The 16,298-nt window shown below is 55.7% G+C and overlaps 1 protein-coding gene and 1 long non-coding RNA gene across 2 annotated transcripts in view; one reads left to right on the top strand and one right to left on the bottom strand.

Moving 5' to 3' along the window:
• Positions 1–6,578, top strand: part of ONECUT3 (one cut homeobox 3) — a 24,380-nt gene extending 17,802 nt beyond the window's left edge. The window contains exon 2 of the mRNA XM_032252518.1: positions 6,286–6,578. Coding sequence (XP_032108409.1) covers positions 6,286–6,578 — 293 coding nt within the window. The remainder of the gene's footprint in view (positions 1–6,285) is intronic.
• Positions 6,579–12,746: 6,168 nt separating this feature from the next.
• Positions 12,747–14,137, bottom strand: LOC116532836. Its single transcript, XR_004260969.1, has 2 exons — positions 13,517–14,137; positions 12,747–13,232 (listed from the first exon to the last, which is right to left on the bottom strand). It is a non-coding gene; the product is annotated as an uncharacterized LOC116532836 (long non-coding RNA).
• Positions 14,138–16,298: the final 2,161 nt, after the last annotated feature.

Below are 16,298 nucleotides of genomic sequence, written 5' to 3'. Positions count from 1 at the left end.
AGGAGGAGGTGGGGGTGATGGAGGAGGAGGAGGTGGGGGTGATGGAGGAGGAGGAGGAGGTGGGGGTGATGGAGGAGGAGGAGGAGGTGGGGGTGATGGAGGAGGAGGTGCTGGAGTGGGGTGATGTGGAGGGTGAGACGGGTTAGCGCTGCCCCCGGTGGTGCAGGAGCGGTGGAGGAGAAGGAGATGTTGGCCGCACTGGAGACTCTGGAGGTCTCGTGGCAGGGGTGGCAATGGCGGGCCCTGGCAGTCTGAGGCTGGTGGTTGGTACAAGGGCCTCGCCCAGGGCTTCCTCCCGGCTCCCCGTCCCCACTCCGAGCCCCTCAGTCCTTCTGTCCCCGCCTCAGTGTTCACTTCTGCGCAGGGGGCCCATCACCACCACGGCCTCTGGGGTTGGCACAGGGGTGGCCTTCGGGGCTGCTGTGGGGGTGGCCCCAATGTCGGGGGGGGCGCTGACCGGGGTGAGGTGGCGACGGTGATGGGCAGGGGGCCCCCCCACTCGGACTCACACCTCCGCCGGCGGCCGTGGGGGATGGGCTGCCCGCGGTAAACAGCTCCGCCTGGATCGATCTGGGCTGCGAGGAGCTGTAATTAGATTGAGCGCCGGGAATCGGGGCGGCAGAGCCTCTTTTTGCTGCGATCGACAAAACGCAAAGTTTTTTCCGACTCTGCCTGGCCCGGCCCCTCCCCCAGCCTCTGCCACTGGGGTCCCCATTAGGCACCAGATTGGGGCCTGGGGAGGGCTGGGAAAGGGACGCTCTGCATCCAGCGCCCCTCCCCTACCTAGGCCGGTGTGTGGGCGGCCCTGGTGGCACTGGCTGGCAAGCTCGCGGGGTGGCTCACCTTCTCTGTGTAACAAGGAGAAAAACCCCTGCCTTCTAGAATTATGGCAAGGATTCATGCCTGTAATCCCAGCGCTGGAGGATTGCTTGATCCCAGAAGTTAGAGACCAGCCTGGTACTGAGACCACATTTCTTATATATATATATAATCATCTATATAATATAAAATATAGATAAAGATATTATAAAGATAGATATAGTGTTGTGTGTTTTTTTGAGAGGGCGTCTCTCTTTTGTTGCCCTGGCTGGAGTGCAACGGCACAATCTTGGCTCAGTGAAACCTCCGCCTCCCAGGTCCAAGTGATTCTCCTGTCTCAGCCTCCCGAGTAGCTGGGATTACAGGCGCCCGCCACCACACCCGGCTAATTTTTGTACTTTTTTTAGTAGAGACGGAGTTTCACCATGCTGGTCAGGCTAGTCTCCAACTCCTGACCTCAGGCCATCCACCGACCTCGGCCTCCCAAAGTATTGGGATTACAGGCGTGAGCCACTGTCCCCGGCCTGCATATATATAGATATATATATATATACACACACACACATATATTGAATTAGCCAGATGTGGCGGTGTGCACCCGTAGTCCCACCTACTTGGGAGGCTGAGGTGAGAGGATCGACTGAGCCCAGGAGTTCGAGGCTGCCGTGAGACGTGATTGCACAACTGCACTCCAGCCTGGGTGACCGAGCAAGACCCTGTCTCAAAACAAAACAAGAATTACTGTTAAGGATTGAGTGACCAGATACACGGAAAGCTCTCGACACAAAGATCCTGTGAGCTTTTAGAGGAGCACTGACATTTCTGTCCCTATTGTAAATGCAGGATGAATTTGAATAAATTGGCAGGTGAAAGAATGAGTGAATGAATTAAACATTACAACAGGTAAGCAAGAAGGGCCTCCCTTGGAATTTCAAAGCCCCAGTTGACTTTTTTTTTTTTTTTTGAGACAGAGTTTCGCTCTTGTTGCCCAGGCTGGAGTGCAATGGCGCACTCTTGGCTCCCTGGAATCTCCACCTCCTGGGTTCAAGCGATTCTCCTGCCTCAGCCTCCCGAGTAGCTGGGATTACAGGCATGTGCCACCATGCCCGGCTAATTTTGTATTTTTTGTAGAGATGGGGTTTCTCCATGTTGGTCAGGCTGGTCTCGAACTCCCGACCTCAGGTGATCCGCCCGCCTTGGCCTCCCATGGTGCTGGGATTACAGGCGTGAGCCACCGCGCCCGGCCTTCTTCCTGGTTGAGTTTTGACTCACTATTCCCTCTGAAAGAATGGGGAACTGGGTCCTCTCCCATAACCCTTACAGGGTGGCCAAGTGCCAAAGAGGTGAGAGATCAATTCAGTTTTTTGCATTTTCTTCCATGTTTCTTTATGCAGATAAAATATAAACATCGGTTCTTGCCTCTCCTTTCCTACATAAAAGACTCCCTGGTACACTGTTCATCCTTCAGGTTTTCCTTTGCCATCTTTCTAAATCCGTACCCACACCCTCCCCCTCTGTCAGTCTCTCGGTATAGTTACAAATACAGTCTGTTGCCTAAATGAACATTTAGTAACTAACATTACTATGGTTTTGGTGAACACTCTCCACAGCTGAGCCATGTAGAGTACTAGGGTTGTATTTCCTTTCCTGCAGAACTCTGATTTTCCAGGAGTTGCCAAACAAAAATTCTTCCCACACTCCCCAACAAAATTTAAAACCAACTCAATAGGATTTTCCACACATATTAGGTCAACTCTGATCTGGGTGGGGCTGCCCTCCATGCCCTGGGTCATTTTGTCTAGCTGTCTTCCAGAGTCCTCCCCACTCTCATTTAGAGAATCCCTCTTCTCTTTCAGCTCTGTTGGATTACATTTCCTGAATCCCACACCATCCTTTTTTGATTTACCTCCTCGTTTGAATGGAACACATCCTCCAGTAGCTTTCTGAGAAAGTGTATGTGGGAAGGCAAGTTTCGGAGTCCTCGAACATCTGTTGATATCTTTATTGCACCTTCATGTTTGATGTCTTGATATTTAGCAATTCCAGCTGCATATACTTCTTCCTTGGAACTTCGAAAGCCTTGCTCTGTTGTCTGCTAGTTTTTGAGAACCCAAAGCTGCTTTGATTCTTGATCCTTCGTGTGAATCTGGCTTTCTTCTGGACGCTTTCTAGGATTTTCCCTTTATTCTTGGCGCTCTGAAATTCTGCAACTATGAGCCTTGAGTGGCTTTTTCATTCACCAGCTGAGGATGTGATGTCCCACCCCATTTTTTTAGAGCTGGGGTCTCACTCTGTCATCCAGGCTGGAGGGCAATGTTACGATCATAACTCACTGCAGACTTGACCTCCTGGGCTCCAGAGATCCTCCAACCTCAGCCTCCTGAATAACTGGGACCACAGGCGTGAGCCACCATGCCTGGCTAAATTTGAATTTTTTGTAGAGATGGGGTCTCATTTTACTGCCCAAACTGCCCTCAAACTCCTGGGCTCCCACCTTGGCCTCCCAAAGTGCTGGGATTACGGTCATGAGCCGCTGCACTTGACTGCCTTTAAACTGGAAACTCATCTTTCAATCCTGGACTTTTTTCCTCATTATGTCTTCATCTCTTCCTCTCTTTTAGAACTGTCCCTTGATCAGGTGACAACCCGGCTTCATCTTCATTCGCCTTCAAACTTTTCATTCTCTTTCTCTCGTTCCCCATCTTGGCAGCTGGTTGTGTTCTGTTTTCTGGGGCATCTGCTTAACTTAATTGCCCAGTCCTTACCTGGGATTATTCCACTCTGGCTGTTGTATATTTGCATTTTAAGAGCATCTTCTCACTCTCTGATGGTCCCTGTTACTTAACAGCATCCTGCACGTGTTTCATGGATACGGTATTTTTCTTAGCCCTCTGGGAACGGTCATTATAGCTTTGCCTGACTTGCGGGTTTCTTCTGAGTCTATTCCTCCCCCACCGCACTGTTTTTCTCCACTGTTCTCCCTCTCCTCCCTCCCTCACTCTGTCTCTCTCCCTCTTTCCTTGATGTTAGACGCATTTCTTTCTTTCCTTTTCTTTTTTTTTAAAAAACAGGGTTTCACCATGTTGGCCAGGCTGGTCTTGAACTCCTGACCTCAGGCGATCCAACCGCCTAGGCCTCCCAAAGTGCTGAGATTACAGGCACGAGCAACCACACCCGGCTGATGTTAGATGCGTTTCTGAAATGTGCAGTAATCCACAGGCATCACTTGCAATTATTCCTAAAACCTGAAACTGGGGCCAGGTGCGGGGGGCTCACGCCTGTCATCCCGGCACTTTGGGAGGCCGGGGCAGACGGATCACCTGAGGTCAGGAGTTTGAGACCAGCCCGACCAACATAGAGAAACCCCGTCTCTACTAAAAATACAAAAAATTAGCCAGGCATGGTGGTGTGCACCTGTAATCCCAGCTACTCGGGAGGCTGAGGCAGGAGAATCACTTGAACCCGGGAGATGGAGGTTGCAGGGAGCCGAGATTGCACCACTGCCCTCCAGCCTGGGTGACAGAGGGAGACTCTGTCTCAAACTGAAAACACAGTTAGAAGCCCCACACGTTCCAGGTCTGAGGGAGTGAACTGAGTGTCAGCTCACACCCGAGATGGGCAGACCTGCTGTCCCCGAGACGTGAGTCACGGCAGAGGGAACATTCATTTCTTTGTGTGGACAGACATGTGTGGACGTTTATCGAGCACATCATCTGTTCTAGGCTGTTCTGCAACTGAAAGAAAAGCTCTGTGTGCCACCCCAGTAGGCCACCATGGCTGGCACAGAGGAGAGACTGGGAGCAGGGACCCACTAGGACCACCTGCACCACGGGACACTTCTGAGTGTGACAGAGTAGCTGGGACTCCTGGATGGAGACCAAAGCAGGACAGCCTCTCCAGCGCCACAGCCCAGATGGGATGCGGGAGAGGACTGAGATTCTGGTGGAGTTTCAAGCTGATGCCACAGATGAGTCCACCTGACTTGTGGCCCAGCTTTCCGGTGGGGACGCCTGTGCCTCCTGCCGACTGACGCCCACTGCACTGAGGGAAGGAGTCGACTTTGCTGCTGGAGCAGCAAGAATAGGATTGGTTCAGCCCTGCCGCACCAGCCTGAGGCTTTGCTTTCCCCCCTTTGCGAGTGTCTGGTCTGCGGGCTGCGGGGCAGCCTCCGGCAGCTCGCTCCCTGATCCCGGCTGGGTGACCTGCTCAGCTGGGAGAGGAAGAGGAGACCCCTGCACTCTCCCCTCCTTCTCCAGTCTCCTACCTCCTGACCTCCAGAGGGAGGCCAAGTCTGCGTGGTCTCACCTTGTGAATAAGGGCATGGGCAGGAGGCAGGGTTCAGATGTCAGAATTGGGCTGTGGACTCACAGGGTCCCTAAGGGTATCCGGCCTCACACAAGTGTCCCTGCTGCTCATCGCTGAGCTTGGTTGTCAGAGCCAGTTGCAGTGACATACAGTCATCCCAGTGCTTTGGGAGGCTGAGGCCAGAGGATCGCTTGAGGCCAGGAGTTCGAGACCAGCCTGGGCAACATAGCAAGACCTCCCCTCCGAAAGAATGGAAAGACCCTGGTTGGCCCATCGTTTCTGGGGAAGGCTGCTGGGTTTTGTGACGCACCCCAGGACCCATGCATAGCCAGTTATCTCACCCAAATCTACGATGAGCCGAAAACTCACAGGTGCTGTTGCCGTGTCATTTCCCCAATACGCCCAGGCTGGGGCTGCAGAAAGGAGAGGAGAAAGTTACCAACACCTGTTTCTGTGGTTCATTCGGTTGGGAGCGTTTGAGGGGAGGATGGGGTTTGGGGGGCTACAATGCTTGGGGGTGCCTGAGTGGGCACCATGGAGAAGGCGGCTGGAGGGATGGTGGCCATGCCTGCGGAGACGTGCTCACGATGTCCCCTTTTTTGTCCTCCCCCCACCCCCACCGCCTCTGCTTTCCCTGCCTGTCCTTGCCTTCCCTTCTGTCTCCACCGCCCTCTGGCTGCACCCTGGCCCTCCTGGTGTCTCCCTGTTGACCTTGCTGTTTCCCTGTTTCTGTGCGTCCTGTGTTCCCGCCGTCCCCCCTCCGCCTCCCCCCACATTCCCGTTGCTCCTGGGCTCCCTCTGGGCCCCTCGGTGCATCCACCTCTCCCTGCGTCTCCCTTTCTCCCCCTCCCCCTCCTTCTCCCCTTCCTTCTCCCCCTCCCCCTCCTTCTCCCCTTCCTTCTCCCCCTTCCCCTCCTTCTCCCCTCCCCCTCCCCCTCTTCCCCCTCCTCTCCCACCATCCTTCCCATTCCCTCTCCCTCCCCCTCCCTCTCCCCCTCCCCCTCCCCCTCCCCCTCCCCTCCCCTTCCCCCTCCTCCTTCCCCTCCCCTCTCCCTCCCCTCCCTCTCCTCCCCGCCCCCGACGGTGCGCGCCGCCTGCCTCTCCCCTTCCTGCCACACGGTGGCGCTGCGTCCCGCTCGCCCGCCCGCCGCTCGCCCGCAGCCTGCAAGCGCAAGGAACAGGAGCAGCAGAAGGAGCGCGCGCTGCAGCCCAAGAAGCAGCGCCTGGTGTTCACCGACCTGCAGCGGCGCACGCTGATCGCCATCTTCAAAGAGAATAAGCGGCCGTCCAAGGAAATGCAGGTCACCATCTCGCAGCAGCTCGGCCTGGAGCTCAACACCGTCAGCAACTTCTTCATGAACGCGCGGCGCCGCTGCATGAACCGCTGGGCCGAGGAGCCCAGCACGGCCCCCGGGGGCCCCGCCGGCGCCACGGCCACCTTCTCCAAGGCCTGAGGCGCCCCGGCCCGCGCCCTCCCTGCCGCCACGGCCTGGGCGCTGTGCCCCCACGTCTCGCCCCCCCATCCTGCCGGCCCGGAGACCCGCCCCCAGGGGGTACTGGAGGGGGTGCTGTCCGGGCCTCCCCACACCCGGGGAGGAGGCAGCACACCCCCCAGCCCAAGTGCACAAAAAGGGCCCCCCTCCTCCCTCCATGCCAACCCCCTCCAGGCCAAAGGAAGCCCTCCACCCCCCCAGAGGGGAGGGGGTGACAGAAAGGGGGTTCCCCAGCCCCCCCCCTCCATTCAGGACGCCCAGAGGGCCTCGAGAAAAACCAGGGCTCACTGTGTGGTCCCCTAAAGCGGGTCAAGAAGCACATACTAGAAATATAAACCGGGTATTTAAAAAAGGAATTTTAAGAATAGCCCCTCCTCCGCCAGAGCCCCTGCCCCACAGAGGGAGGTGGGGGAAACCTTCCTTCCCCCAGCCGCCGGGCCCCCCTCCCAGGGACCTCGGCCCCTTCCAAAGTCGCCAAAAACCCGCATCAAGCCGGATCCTGACGGCCCCCCGCGCCCCCCAAAGCCAGCCACGCCCGCTGGCAGGACGGCCCCCCCAGCGCCGAGAACTGAGCCCCCCCCAGCGGCCAGGCCTCCTCGTGCCAAGAATCGCCTGCCTTAAAGCCTGGGGAGGGGCCTGCGGCGGGCGCGCAGCACCCACGGGCGAGCACCCTTCCCACCCACCCTGGCCGCGGGGGATGTGGGCTCCCACGCGCGGGTCACTCCCAGGCGCCCCCGCCGCGCCCCCTCTGTTGAGTTCACTTTACCTTTAGGCACCTTCGTGGGCGCGCCGGGAAGGACGCAGCCGCCGACCCCGGAGAAGACGCCCCGAGGCGCCCCTCTGCACGGAACCTTCTGGAAGTCAGCGCCCCCGTCTCCGCCCGCGCCGGGGGCTGAACTGGGCTTGCCGGGGGCAGCGGGCTGAACCTGGCGCTGGCCGGAAGACGCCGAAGAAGGTGGAATCCGCTTGCCCCGTTTTTTTTGCCAAAAAAAAATTACCAGTGGGCAGGGTCGGAACTGAAGACGGGCGCCCCGCTCCCGCCCCGCGCCCTCCCGCGCCCCTCTCATCGGGTCGGGGTGACCTCCGAGACTGGCCGACCGCGGGGTCCCAAGAGGCCGCCTCCCACGGGGGTTCGAGATCCGAGGCCAGAAGGAACCCCCTCCCTGAAGCGCCGCCCCCCCGCCGGCTGCCTCCCAGGGAGGGGGCGGCCCGCCCACCCCCCACCCCCGAAAATGCAAAAGACACTTCTGGGGAAACCCCCCCCCCCCCCCAGGTAAAGGCTACCTCACTCAAGCTCATGTCTGTGATTGGAAAATCACGCCTGATACCAAAGATTTCTCCCGAGGACTTGTGCTGGATGACAGGATTCCCTGGCCTGGGACCCGGCTGGGGCCGCCTGCCGGGTGCCACCCCTTCCCCCACCAGAGAGCGAGAGAAAGAGAGAGAGTGAGAGAGAGAGAGGAAAGAGAGAGAAAAGAGAGACAGGGACAGCGGGAGGGAGGGAGGATGGTGAGGTCGATGAGTGCCTTCTTCTTGAACCAAAGACGTGTATGGAGTGTTCTCTTGTCCTTATCGACTCGCTGTTCTCCCAGCTTTCCACCGACCGGATCTGAGTGATGCTTCTAGAACATTTCGGTGTTGGGGGGTTCCTGAGAGTAGGAAGGGTCCCCATGCGGGCTCAGCACCCCACCTCTGCCCCCACACACGCAGACACGCACGTGCAGACAAACACACCTGGAGACGGACACACGCAGGCACACACACAGACACACATGCAGACACATGCACACACAAAGACACACAGACACATGCAGACACACACACGCACAGACGCATGCAGACAGACACACACAAAGACATGCACATCTGTACAAATGCAGACACATGCAGGCACACATGCACAGACACATGCAGACATGCAGACACATGCACACACCCAAGACACACACACACAGACATGCACACATGCAGACACATGCAGACAGACACACACAGAGACATGCACAGATGTGCACACACATGCAGATACATGCAGACACACACATGGAGGCACGCAGACATGGAGACAGACATGCGGAGACACACATGCACACACACATGCACATACACACAGACACGTGTGCACACACCCTGGTTCCTGTCTTGTGGTGTTACTGAGTGCCACCTCCCACTAAAACCTGGGCCTCAGTTTCTCTCCCGCCCCCACCCCTAAGTTCCTGATGAACCCAGAGCTGTCCTGCTGACTCCAGGCCCAGCAAGTCCGGGGCCCATGTTTTAATTTCTTTTAATATCAGAAGGCAAAAAAACAAAAAAGCTTTAGGTCCAAAAAGATGTGGACCTATTTACCATATTACTTGTCTTTATACCAAGGTAGCCTACAGACAGACAAGGTTTTAAATTTCTGTTTTAGAAACAGGGTTTTGCTCTGTCACCCAGGCTGGGGTGCAGTGGTGGCATCACAGCTCACTGCAGCCCCGATCTCCTGGGCTCGAGTGCTCCTCCTGCCTCAGCCTCCCAGTAGCTGGGACCACAGGCACGCACCACCATGCCCAGCTGAATTTTTTAAGAGTTTTTTGGAGCGATGGGATCTTGCTATGTTGTCCTGGCTGGTCTTCAACTCCTGACCCCAAGGGGTCCTCCTGCCTCAGCCTCCAAAAATGCTGGGACTACAGGTAAATAGACACTTAGTGGAGGAAGGGGCTCTCAAAGGCAATGAAGTGGTCCTGATGCACGAGCGTTATGCTGCAGCCCTGACCCAGTGAACTCCTTGGGAAATCCATGCCTGGGCCTCCGGCACTGGCCAGAGCATGGGCCTTCGGGGGTCTGGATTTCCTAGACATCCTCTGCTTGGCCTTCGAGGCTCCAAGGCTCAGATGCACCGGGGTCTCCAGTTTTGTCCCCTGCTGGAATTTAGGGCTTGGCTTGGGATCGTTCTGGTTGTGGAACGTGTAAGCTGTGCTGAACTGTGCCCGTGTTAGGTCAAGCCTCTCGGTCACAGAAGTGACCGAGTATTTTGGGAGGCCGAGACAGGAGGATCACTTGAGGCCAGGAATTTGAGACCAGCCTGGGTAACACAGCAAGACCTCACCTCTACCAAAAAATAAAAATAAAGTGGCCCAGGACTCCTGGATTCTTTTCAGGTTTATTCATATCAACACACACACACACACACACACACACACACACACACACCCCTACTTCTGGACCCCACTCCAAACCTGGCCAGAACCCCACAGCAGGCTCAACCCCCGACCCGTCCCCAGCCCCTCAGGTCTCCCCCGCCCCGTGCCCACTTGACGGTCACATACCAAAGAGCATCGGTTCTCCACGCAGGGGACAGCACCTCCAGCACAATTCCTTCGAGCCTTTGACAATTTTCTCTGAAATACCTCAAAATATTTAATGTATAGTTTATGTGATTTAAAAAAAAAAATCCTTAGCTAGTTTTTGGAATACGTGACTTGAAGCTTTATACCGTTAAATTATAATTTTGCAGACGATGGCATGTCGTTTCTTTGATGAGTTCCGTGGGAGACGCATTGAATGTCAGGGCTGCAGACCAGAGGCAAAGTCAGAGGGAGCGTGAGAGAGAGAGAGAGAGAGAGAGAGAGAGAGAGGGGCTGACTGGCAGGAAGGACCAGCGGTTTACACATTTCTTATTTAAACGAGTCCTTTAGGAAAGAGAGGGAGAGAGAGAGGGAGAGGCATATTCTCTGGCTGTTCTGTTTCTTGTTTCTTGGAGTCGTGTCTTATAAGAGTATTTATTATTCTCTGTGTTCTGTGTTCAAACGTAATTTAAGAAAAAAAAAAGGAAAAAAATGAAAAAAAAAAAGACAAAATGGAATTGGATTTGGTGCATGAGTAATGTACTCTTTCCTGACGCTGATGTAAGGGGGGCGGGGGGCGGGGCCGGTCCGTGTCGCGTCTGTGTGTCTGCCCGTCCGTGCTGTTCCGTGGTTTTTCGTTGCTGTTTCTTTCCTCCTAAGGAACTGTGTCCAGCCGGGACAGGCGGACGAGGCCCCAGGTAGAGGGAGCGGGAGCAGGGCCTCAGCACCCAGGTCTCCTCCACCTCCCAGCCCCAGGTGCCACCTACCTGCCCCAGCCAGGCGGGGGCCGCCCAGCCTCCCCGCCGCGTTCCTGGCTCTGGGGGCACTATCTCAGACCACCCCAGCCCCCATCACCCGGTTGGTTGCACTGTAGCATGAACTCCCAAGTGTCTTGTTCAGAGGAGACAGACAATCAGCCTATTCTTGTCGCCCAGGGTGGTGGGGGGCCGGGGGTGTACCCCAACTTCCTGAGATCTGAGGACCCTCCTGATGCCCCCCACGGCAGGCACCAGCACTCCCCCGACTGCACCCAGACGGCCTCGGCCTCCCCTCCCTGGGCTGTGCATGAGTCTGCCTGAGTCTGGTCCAGGAGGTGGGGGACGCACGTCTGCAGAGACGCCTCCTTCCCAGCCCGCTTTGGGTGCCTAGAAAACAGAGGGCCCCCCAAAATCATCAACGGGGGTTCTGGGACAATGTCCTCTGTCTCCAACTCCTCTGGTCCCATGAGGCCATGTCCCTGGAGGTGGAAGGGAGGCAGACAGGCCGGCTTGGGAAGACTCCTGCTTCCTTCCCAGGAGGCCAGAGGCTGGAGGAGAGGGTGGCAGAGGAGAGATGAGAGGGTCCACTTTCAGGGACAGGTCCCAGTAGTCGGGGGCGGGTAGCTGAAGGGGGTGCTCCCCACCCCAGAAAGCAGAAAGCCCGGTCTGGAGGGCTGGGCCTGGGGCTGAGGGCTCAGCCGACCTGAAATCTGAAATGAAGCCGCAGGACTGCTCCCCAAACCAGCGGGCGCCGGGGCCATTTCACTTTCTCTGCCCCAACTGATTTAAGCAAAATCCGGACAGTAAACTCCTGGGGCTCCTCCTCGTGGCCCCGAGGGACCCCGCAGGGGCTGATTTTGGTGGAATGAGCTCAGCCTGGGGTGCGGGTGAGCCAGGAGGCCCTGCAGCCTTGAGTGTTTTGAAGAGACTGGAACTGAGGGCTGCTTTCTGGGGAGACACCACTTGGACCCTCCAAAGTCCCCTCCCCTCCAGTGACAAAGGGGAGAGACGCCCTTCTCCACCCTCACCCTCAGGGGACAGGTTTAAGAGTTTAAAAAAAAAAAAAATCTCGTCATTGTTAACCATTGCTGTGCTGGGTTTGTTGATTTGTTTTTCTTCAATAAATTATTTTCTAGTCACTCACCTGGGCGTGTGTGTTGGCCGATGGGTGGGGCGCAGATGGGGGGGTGGGGCGCAGATGGGGGGGTGGGGCGCAGATGGGGGAGGCGGGGACAGGGGTGCAGGGACGAGGGACTTTGCTTCCACCACCTCTGAACCTCCACCACCCACAGGGAATGGCTAAGAATCAGAAAGAAAAGCTCAGTGCCTTTGAGTCACCCACGCCCCAAGATGCAGACCTTCTCAGGCCTGCTTCCCGGATGTCACTGCTCACCACCTTCCGGAGTCTAAGGGGAACGAGGCCCCAGTGAGCCAAGGTTTATTCAAAGAGGAGAAGCCAGGGTTTCCCAGCGAAGGAAGAAGCCAGATGGTACCAGAACTGGAGTTCATCAACTTTTTTGGGAGGGCCCAGCTGCCAGGCCGTAGGGGAGCCACAGCTTTTAATAAGCAACTTTTGGGCCGAGTGTAGTGGCTCACACCTGTAATCCCAACACATCGGGAGGCCGAGGAGGGCGGATCACCTGAGGTCAGGAGTTTGAGACCAGCCTGGCCAACATGGAGAAAACCCCGTCTCTACTAAAAATACAAAAATTAGCCAGGCATGGTGGCGCATGCCTGTAATCCCAGCTACTCAGGAGGCTGAGGCAGGAGAATCGCTTGAACCCAGGAGGCGGAGGTTGCAGTGAGCTGAGATGGCCACATTGTACTCCAGCCTGGGCAACAAGAAGGAAACTCTGTCTCTAAATAAATAAATAAAAATAAGCAACTTCTGAGAACAATGAAGCTTTACCAACATTATCAACCCCAGGGTGAAGAAAAGCTTTCCCTGCAAATACCCCACTGGGCCACTAGAGATCAGTGCTTTGACTTTAAAAAACAGGAAGGAATTATTCCATCACAAAAGAAGTGTAGGGAAAAAGTGAGCCTGAATTAGCGCTGGGGTCAGATGGACCCTGGTTTATTAGAAAAAGAAAAGTGTGTAGAACCCTTGTATTCAGAGGAAGGCCTCCTGAATGCCGAGGGGCTTGTATAGGGCAATGACTGCTCCTCTGGGGGCAGGGGTGGCTGCTCCTCGACGGGCACCAGCAGCCACTCCATGGTGATGATGGGCAGGGCTCCACCTACATGGGCTGCTGGTTCATGGAGGATTCTCCCGGACTCAGAGGCAGAGTCTCCACCTGAGATTCCTGGGTCTCGTCTGAGAGCGGTGCCGTCCCCTCCTTGGGGGTGTGGGGCTCCTTTTGCCAGCTCTTCCGGAACGGTGTCAAGGGCCTCAAAAACGCTGACTTCTCCGAGGATTCTGCCTGGCTCTCCAACGTCAGCTGGCCTGAAAGCAATGACTGGCTCGCCAGAGGTTGTGGCCGGCTCTCGGAAGATAACAGCTGGCTCCTTCTCAGCAACAGTGATTTCTCCTGAAAAGAATGTGACCTCTCCTTAGTCAACAGCAACTTCTCAGGAGAAGGTGGCCTCTGCTTGGGTGACAGTGGCCTCTCCTGTGCCCTCGGCAGTTGCTCCTGGAAAGACCCAGATAGCCTGTTGGTGCTCGCGAGCAAATTTTTAAGAAGGGCAGGTTGGTTTTCTGAATGAAAAGTGGACACACTACCCATTGAAAACAATGAGCTCATTGTGGAGGGGGCTGTATTTCATCGGAGGACACCCTCCCCTGTTGCTGGCACTTATTCCCCACTGGCGATACCTTCCTGAGATGCCAGTGTGACTCCTTTGGGCTCAAGGACGCCCCTTCATCACATGGGGCTGAGGAATCAGAGGTAATGTCATCGCTGACCCCAGGTCCGGTCCGCAGAATTGTGCCCTGAGTAATGAGGTCCGCATATCCCTCATGGTGGGAGAAAGCGTAGCTGGAACGCCGGGCATGAGACTCCCGGTATAAATGAGGCACAGGCTCCATGGTGAAAATGTCCTCTCTGGGGCCCTCCTCCACCTTCTCTTCCTGAAGAGCAAAGGGGAGAGCAGGGGAATCAGACTCCCATGCTTGGCTGATGGCTCTCAGGTGACCTGTCCCCCAGTACAAGAGGCAGCATTCACAGCCCTCAGCCACTATGGACTGCTGTGTTCTTCTGTACCCAAGTTGAGCTAACCACAGTCCTCGACTCCCATTGTAGAGTTCTAAGGAGGACTCTGGTCCTTTGCTCTTCAAGACCCACTAATTGGTCTTGCCCTGGAAACTAATCCTGGATCAGCCAATCAGAGTCCTTCCCTGGGTCTTAACTCTGGACCACCCAATCAGAGTCCTTCCCTGTGACTTAACCCTGGATCAGCCAATCAGAGTCCTTCCCTGAGACTTGATTCTGGATCAGCCACCAGGTGCCTTGGCTGCCCTTTGATGGCAAATCCAGGAGAGGTGAGTCTGGGACAACCATGTGTCCAGCCTGCGCAGTAAAGGTGGCAGGAGCTGAGCAGGGAGAACAGAGGTGGCAGGGCAGGTACGCCACCCAGGCAATTCTGGGGCCCATCTCGGCTGCCATCTGCTTTTCCACGCATGTTTTGGTTACATGGGCGATTGAGTCCCCCTCCCACTTTTTTTTAGGTGGGGTCTTGCTCTGTTGTCCAGACAAGAGTATGGTGGCACAAACATAGCTCGCTGAACCCTCACTCTCCCAGGCTCAAGTGAGTCACCCGCTTTGGCCTCCCAAAGTGCAGGGATTACAGACATGAGCCACCACGCCCGGCCGCCCTCTTGACCATTTTCATGCTTATAGCTCAGCAGCATGAAACACATGCACACAGTAGGGCAGCCACCACCACCATCATCTCCAGAACCTTTTTTTTTTTTTTTTGAGATGGAGTTTCGCTCTTGTTACCCAGGCTGGAGTGCAAAGGCACGATCTCGGCTCACTGCAACGTCTCTCTCCTGGGTTCAGGCAATTCTCCTGCCTCAGCCTCCTGAGTAGCTGGGATTACAGGCATGCGCCACCAAGCCCAACTAATTTTTTTGTATTTTTAGTAGAGACGGGGTTTCACCATGTTGACCAGGATGGTCTCGATCTCTTGACCTCGTTCGTGATCCACCCGCCTCGGCCTCCCAAAGTGCTGGGATTACAGGCTTGAGCCACCGCACCCAGCTTCCAGAACCTTTTCATATTCCCAAACGGAAACTCTGCCCCCACGAAACACTCGCTCCCTGTCCCCAGCCCCAAGTCCCTGGCACGCCAAATTCTACTTTCTGTCTCTGTGAATCTGACGACCTAGGGACCTCATATAAGTGAATCAACGAATATTTGTCTTTTATGTCTGGCTTCACTCACTGAGAATCATGTTTTCTTTTTTTTATCTGTAGAGACGGGGTCTCTCAAATTGCCAGGTTGCTCTTGAACTCCTGGACTCAAGCGATCCTCTTGTCTTGGCCTCCCAAAGCGCTGCGGTTACAGGCATGAACTACCATGCTCGGTTGCTCATTTATAATTTTGTGTGGAAACAGGGTCTCACGATGTCACCCTGGCTGGTCTTGGACTCCTGGCCTCCAGCAACCCTCCTGCCTCAGCCTCTCAGAGTGCTGGGATCACAGGTGTGAGCCACCGCACCTGGCCTTGGGCACCACGCCCCCAACGTGTGTCCAAACTGTGGCCTGGGCCAGAGCCTGGCTCCTTCACCAGGCTGTGCACGTGCGCATTGGCCCACGCATCTGTCCGAGCCCCTCCTCTTGCCTGAACCTTGTCAAGGCTGTTTCCACCACCGCAACCCCAACACCTCGATCATTCATGGCAGAATCTGATGGTGTCGGCCAGGCACGGTGTGGCTCATGCCTGAAGTTCCAACATGTTAGGAGGCCAAGGCAGGAGGACTGCTTGAGCCAGGAGTTTGAGTCCAGCCTAGGCAACATAATGAGACCCCATCTCTAGAAAAAAACCAAAAATCTAGCTGGGTGTGGTGGTGCATGCCTGTGGTCTCAGCTACTTGGGAGGCTGAGGTGGGAGAATCATTTGTGCCTGGGAGGTGGGGGCTGCAGTGAGCAGTAAGTGTGCCACTGCACTCCTGCCTGGGTGTCAGAGGGAAACCCTACCTCTAAAAAAATAAAATTAAATAAATAAATAAAAACATTACGTCCCGGTATGGGGGCTCACTCCTGTAATCCCAGCATTTTGGGAGGCCGAGGTGGGTGGATCACTTGTGGTCAGGAGTTCGAGACCAGCCTGGCCAATGTAATGAAACCTCACCTCTACTAAAAATACAAAAAAAACAAGGCCGGGCGTGGTGGCTCAAGCCTATAATCCGAGCACTTTGGGAGGCCGAGGCGGGTGGATCACGAGGTCAAGAGATTGAGACCATCCTGGTCAACATGGTGAAACCCCATCTCTACTAAAAATACAAAAAATTAGCTGGGCATGGTGGCGCGTGCCTGTAATCCCAGCTACTCAGGAGGCTGAGGCAGGAGAATCGCCTGAACCCAGGAGAGAGACGTTGCAGTGAGCCGAGATCGTGCCATTGCACTCCAGCCTGGGTAACAAGAGCGAAATTCT

Source organism: Sapajus apella, unplaced genomic scaffold (genome assembly GCF_009761245.1).
Source record: "Sapajus apella isolate SASKATOON/1434 unplaced genomic scaffold, GSC_monkey_1.0 scaffold77, whole genome shotgun sequence".
Taxonomy (NCBI): Eukaryota; Metazoa; Chordata; class Mammalia; order Primates; family Cebidae; genus Sapajus; species Sapajus apella.
The sequence above is the reverse complement of the archived record's forward strand: the minus strand, read 5'-3'. Positions and strand labels throughout refer to the sequence as shown.